Source organism: Gambusia affinis, linkage group LG06 (genome assembly GCF_019740435.1).
Source record: "Gambusia affinis linkage group LG06, SWU_Gaff_1.0, whole genome shotgun sequence".
In the NCBI taxonomy this organism is placed as follows: domain Eukaryota; kingdom Metazoa; phylum Chordata; class Actinopteri; order Cyprinodontiformes; family Poeciliidae; genus Gambusia; species Gambusia affinis.
The window spans coordinates 352,399-358,794 of NC_057873.1; the positions used below are offsets into that span (position 1 = coordinate 352,399).

The following is a 6,396-nucleotide window of genomic DNA, read 5'->3' on the forward strand; positions in this document are numbered from 1 at the left end:
CCCCTGAATAGACCTTGCCAGGGAGGCTTAAGAGTGTGACCCCCCTGTAATTGGAGCACACCCTCCGGTCCCCCTTTTTGAACAGGGGGACCACCACCCCGGTCTGCCAATCCAGGGGAACTGCCCCAGATGTCCATGCGATATTGAAGAGCTGCGCTAGCCAACACAACCCTACAACATCCAGAGCCTTGAGGAACTCCAGGCGGATCTCATCCCCCCCCGGAGCCCTGCCACCGAGGAGCTTTTTGACCACCTCGGCAACCTCGACCCCAGATCCTAATCTGTTAGGATCCCAGAATCCTAACAGATTCATAAACTAACTTTCAAAGAACTCGGGGTGTCTAGTTGTAATTTACTGACCAGAGTCCCCAGGCTCAGCTTCCACAATAGAACGAATGTCGGAGGGATTGAGGAGGTCTTCGAAGTATTCTGCCCACCGGCCCACAACATCCCGAGTTGAGGTCAACAGCACACCATCCCCACTGTAGACAGTGTTGGTGCTGCACTGCTTCCCCTCCTGAGATGCCAGATGGTGGACCAGAATCGCCTCGAAGCTGTACGGAAATCTTTCTCCATGGCTTCTCTAAACTTCTACCACGGCCAAGTTTTTGCTTCAGCAACCACCCGAGCCGCTTCACAAAAGATTCCCTGGAGGGGAGGGAATAAAAAACCGCTTTAGCAAAGAGGGAACTTAAAAAATTTAATCCTTTTTGGCCCTCCAGTAATTTGAACATATTTGAATCTCGTTCTAACAGCAGAACAAACTTTTGTCCTCCAGGTGGCGTTGTTGGTTTCCTTCACTCATTGCAAATTGATGATAGATTTAACACAATTGACTGTCAGGAAAGGAGAATCCTCTGCAGGCTGCCACACCAGGGTTCGTTTCATTTCATCTTTTAAACTCTGTGACTTGGTTTAGTTCTCTACATATTTAGTTTGTTTGGATGAACAGCATATTTTTATTGTCTTATTATTTTTATTATGGGCAATGTGTGTGTGTGTGTGTGTTTTGATTGGCTGCTATTATTAAAAAGTTTTTTCTCACTGAGACTCTTCATTTTGACTCTTCTGACCAAAACATGTCCCTGTGTTTCCGTTTCTATGATAAAAGTTCAGAATGCAGCCGAGAAGCTGCAGCTTGAGAAGAGCTTGCTGGCTGGCTGCAGGGTATTTGTGATTCCCAGACAAACAGAGGTTGTTTCTGTTCTTATTTTAATGTTCCTCATTAATAGACGGTTGACCTACTTGCATATAAAGTTTGCCTTTAAGTCTCTAATCTTCCCCCTTCAGTTATTTTCTGCAGCTTCCTGAAACTTTCCAGTTATTTGATGTTTGGACTGAAACTTGGCTGTCCTTTCTGTTAAGCTTTATTATGCATTTCCTGCTAATTCCTGTATATTATAGGCAATTTTTGTGCAGTTGCCTTGGTTACCAATGATAAAATGTAATTCCTCTCATACTGCAGAAGTTCTGCTGGCTGGTAAATGCATCTTTCTCCATACATAATGTTTATTTTAGTTGTATTATTTATCTCCAGCACATGTAATAATGAATAAGTCATGTGAGGTGAGGTTATGTTGTAACAGCATTTAGAGTAAATATTTTACACATCATAAACTGCACACACATTTAAAACAGGAAAAGATGAAATAATAATTAAACAGATTCTTCTGTTTTTATTCCTCTACAACCTGAACAACCAGGGAGGACGAGCAGACGAGGTTTGCAGGTCGTGTGTTTGGAGCTGCAGAAGGTTCTGGGTCAGCCCGGTTTGTGTTTGGTTGGTGAAATTTTTCCAATTAGTCCCATTAGCCAGAGAAACTGGCTAATGGGACCAGTAGAGAAGAGGCTGCAGTTGGTTTGCATGACGTCAAACATCTTCAGGAAACCCAAGCAGAGGGCAGGTAGCCTTCCTGTTAGCCACTTGAGAGCTTTACGTTCAGCTCCAGCACCTGGTTTGTCTCCTGATTCATTTCCCATCAAATCTTTCCAGCACAAACGGTTTGAGTACAAAAGGAAATCTGTTTATTTTCACCAAACTCACCCTGGTCTTCTGCATAGATAGTTTTTGTGTGAGGTGAGAGGACTCACTCTGTTGCTGATAAGATTCCAGACATTAAGTCAACATGTTTTCTTTTCAGCTGATAACTTTGGCCTGTAAACTGTTTGTTGAGTGATTATGGTGAATAAGGATAAATAATTTCTTAACCGGGCTGCACAGTGGTGCAGTTGGTAGAGCTGTTGCCTTGCAGCAAGAAGGTCCTGGGTTCGATTCCCGGCCCGGGGTCTTTCTGCATGGAGTTTGCATGTTCTCCCTGTGCATGGTGGGTTCTCTCCGGGTTCTCTGGCTTCCTCCCACAGTCCAAAAACATGACTGTCAGGTTAATTGGTCTCTCTAAATTCTCCCTATGTGTGTGTGTGTGTGTGAATGGTTGTGTGTCTCTGTGTTGCCCTGCGACAGACTGGCGACCTGTCCAGGGTGACCCCGTGACCCCGCCTCTCGCCCGGAACGTAGCTGGAGAGGAACCAGCAACCCTCCTGACCCCATTAGGGACCAGGTGACCAGAAAATGGATGGATAGATTTCTTAACCTTTTCACTAAACAAAGCAGAATTGAAGCAGGGGATCAGTGCAGGGAGGGGGTTGAAGTCAACCTGCCTGTGTTGGATCCCTGACTCACCAAGTCAGGTAGCCACAGATTTAACATCAACAGAGATCAGTTAAAATGTTTGAAATACATTTAACGGCTTCAGGGTCAAGGAAGGAACATTGTTGTCTGTGATCCGCCTGGACATCGTTCTTCAGGTAGAGATCGTTCCCTTTGTGGGAACGTCAACGTGAAAGAGGCAACAGGAATTGCTGGAATGACAAAGTTAAATATAAACTAAGTATTTAAAAGACTTTTACCTCCATCAGCAGGCCTGACTCTTTCTCTGCTAAGAGTTTTTTATCCTTCCTATTTATCAAATGAGCAAAGGTCAGCAAAGGTCACTGTTAGGAGCGCGAGTTACTCTGAATGTTTGAGGAGCTGCTAACATTTAGAAATCAGTTTTTTGTTGAGGTCAGGCTTAGAGATGTAAAGAGGAAGAAACTCCCGGCACATCTCCGAGTCTTTTCAGCGTCGGCTGCTGATAGAGAGTTATAATTATTCATCAGAGAAATAAGAATTAAAATAAGATCCCAACATGTTTCAACACAAGGCTTATAGTCGGGGTCTGATTGTTATTCTGCCCTGAGGAAACACTGAAGGCGTCCGTCTGTCCCTGGAGGCACAGAGACATTTTCTGGCAATAAAGCAAAGTCCCAGTGCCATTACTCACTAGACTGCAATTAGTTTAGTTTACATTAGATGCTTTATTTCCCCAGACGATTGCCAACACTCAATGTCACGTAAATGTCAATAGTATTTCTTTAAAATAGTCAAGAGACCAAAATAAAATCCTGAGAGTCAAAGGAAACAACAAACCTGTCAGCCAACAGGATTTCAGACAGGAGGTGTTCATCAACACAACTAAATTAATATCAAAACTAAACTTATTACAGCAACAAATATTTAGCTCAGTAAACTGTTAGAAAACTGAGCATTTGCTGCATGTTTTAGTCACATTTTCAGACCTTCTGATTATCCAGTAAAGTGTTTTAAAACCGATCGCTTCAGCTGTTCCTGCAACAACGTGCGTTATTTCAGTCTTTTATTAGCTCTGACGCTCAGGCCTCTTTTCCATTTGGCTCCACATGGAAGTGCCTCAGGGCTCCTGTGGGACAAAGATGTTCAGATAACTGACCTACAGTAGGAGACAGATGTTTTCTTTGTCCAGAGGGTAAGATGTTCTCTTGTTGCAAGAAATAAAATCAGTATTCAACAGAAACACAGAAGAATCGGACATGGGGGAAAGACGACATCCAGTATGAACCACCAATTTATTTTTATGTATGAATGTAAAAAGGAAAGGAGCCGTTTCATTATTTTATCATTCTGCTCTCTGCAGGAAGTGAAAAGGCTCTTTGTGTTGGTCTATGAAGGGACGACCAGAGGGAAGTCACTCTGCTGGAAATATTTGGAACCACAAACTGTGTTTTGATTATGCTTGGCATGGACGGCTTCAACCAGAAGGATCATATTAGATTTTGATGACTTTGGCCCTGGATGGTACAGCTGGGAGGAGCGTGATGGACTGGGACACGTTTGGCACCAAGTGGTGCTGCTGGGAGGTGGATTCTGGGTGGAGATGTCTCAGCCTGGCTCCATGGGGCTTTATGAACTCATGCCAAGACACTTAGTCGTCTCTGCAAGTGGGATTAGCTCAGCCATGCCGGTGTACATGCAGTGGATTGTTTCCAAACCCTTCTGCCTTCTTTTCGGGACTCAGGTTTGCAGGCTAACTCCTAGCCGGATGCTGTGAGACAACAGCTGCTCATGTTGCTGGTAGCAACACAAATTATGAAGCTGTTGATACAGTTTTGAAGTTGCAACTTTAAATATTTTCCCCCAGCTGTTTTCAACTAATTCTACAAAAATTTCAGCTGGCAAACAGCTGAAATTTCTTTCTTTTGTATTGTGACATAAGTAGTATGTGCCACGAAAATGCCTTTATTTTGACGTTGGCTCCAATAGTTCATACACTTGTTTAGGTTTTGTTGATGCTTTAAAGATTAAAAAAAGTCTTCAAGGATCTGGAATCAACCTGCAGGTAATAACTGGTCTAGTCCTGTTTAAAATGTGTTGGCCTAAGATTTATGCAGAGATTTCTCATAATAGTCTTAGACTTTCCAGACTTTTACCAACTTGAGTGGGAAAAATGGATCAGGCCATTTATTCTTCACACAATATTTAAATATGCCCAGATTTCCGACCCAGGCAGGTAATACAACAAAAAGGCTCCAGGTTCAACCCCCCAGCGGACACAAACACTGAAAATCATCACATTAAAAACTTAAGATCTGTGGTGCATAGAAGCTGAATGCTACTTCTCCATGTTTGGTTCTGGATGAAGAGCAGAAGCAGAACCAGCAGGTTGATCCAGCAGCAGATCTTTAATCTGCTGAATAATTTATAAACTAGCAGCAGTTTAAAGTCTCTCAGTGAAGGAATGTAGAACCGGGTGATGTCTCTTATCTTCCTGGTTCTAGCCAGAACTCCAGCAGCAGTGTTCTGCACCGATCGTTACTCTGGTCAGTCAGAGTTTAGAGTCGCCGGTCCATCTGCCTGACGGTTTACCTTTCTTGATACCCTCAGCGTCTCCATGTTCTTCTGTGTTCTGCTACTCACCGTTGTGATCTCCTCGTAGGGTTGTTCAGTGGTGCTCTGGGTGTAACCTTGTTGTTGCTGTCAGGAAGCTTTGACATCTTCTCCATGTCAAAGCTTCCTGTAAAGATCATCTGGTTCAAGTTCTCTGACTGCTGACTAACCTTCTACTCCAAAGCGGAGCTGTTATCTGTCCACCCTCCAACAAACCACCCGCCAGTCTCCACCGTTCTCCATCCGAAGCTCCAATCACAGAACCAAGCCTCTCTGGACTCAAATCCCCAGGTGGATCCTGTTCCTGCCTTAGCCACCTGGCGGATGTCTCCCAACTCACCAGTAAGATGTCCAGCTCTTTTCTCACTTTCCACCAGCCAACCGGTTCCTCACCTTGTCTTCGTCCTCTCCAGTGGCCACCAATCCTGATTACCCGCCGGTTCCTGGTCAAAGACACACGCACTTTATCATTGGTACAATCGACTTTATTTACTGATTTTCCTCGTCTCCTGAATGTTGTGCAAGTGGGTCAAGAGATTACCCCCAAACAGAGATTACCCCAAACAGAGATTACCCCCAAACAGAGATTACCCCCAAACAGAGATTACCCCCAAACAGAGATTACCCCCAAACAGAGATTACCCCCAAACAGAGATTACCCCCAAACAGAGATTACCCCCAAACAGAGATTACCCCCAAACAGAGATTACCCCAAACAGAGATTACCCCCAAACAGAGATTACCCCAAACATGTCAGTTTTGCAGCCTTTTTATACCATGAGTACAAAGAGTATTTAAAGCCTGACATTGTAGTTTACTCGCCCTGTCTGTTTTAATATGTGTTCCCTCTGTGGTTTATGAATACTGTGCAGCACTTTGGTGCAGTTAATATTGGATTTCAAGTGCTTTATAAATAAAATTAACATTGATATAGTATTCATACTCTCCTCAGTGACGCTCTGAAACTTTCATTTTGCTCTTCACAGTGCTTCACTTTAAAATCCCAAATTCTGCCAGACAACACAGTAATTTGATTGCTGCTCGTTTTCTAAGGTCAAGGTAAGGTCTGATTATGGTGGTGAATGAGTTGACCTCAGGATAATCCATTCATATTCCCATTGAGGTCATAAAATAAGCACAAGTAGTAGTTCATGTCC

The 6,396-nt window shown here is 43.6% G+C and overlaps 1 protein-coding gene across 1 annotated transcript in view; it reads right to left on the minus strand.

Annotated features, from left to right (window-relative positions):
* LOC122833013 (scavenger receptor cysteine-rich type 1 protein M130-like) overlaps window positions 1-5,355 on the minus strand; it is a 13,090-nt gene extending 7,735 nt beyond the window's left edge. The window contains exon 1 of the mRNA XM_044120307.1: window positions 5,270-5,355. Coding sequence (XP_043976242.1) covers window positions 5,270-5,355 — 86 coding nt within the window. The remainder of the gene's footprint in view (window positions 1-5,269) is intronic.
* Between the last annotated feature and the right edge of the window lie 1,041 nt (window positions 5,356-6,396).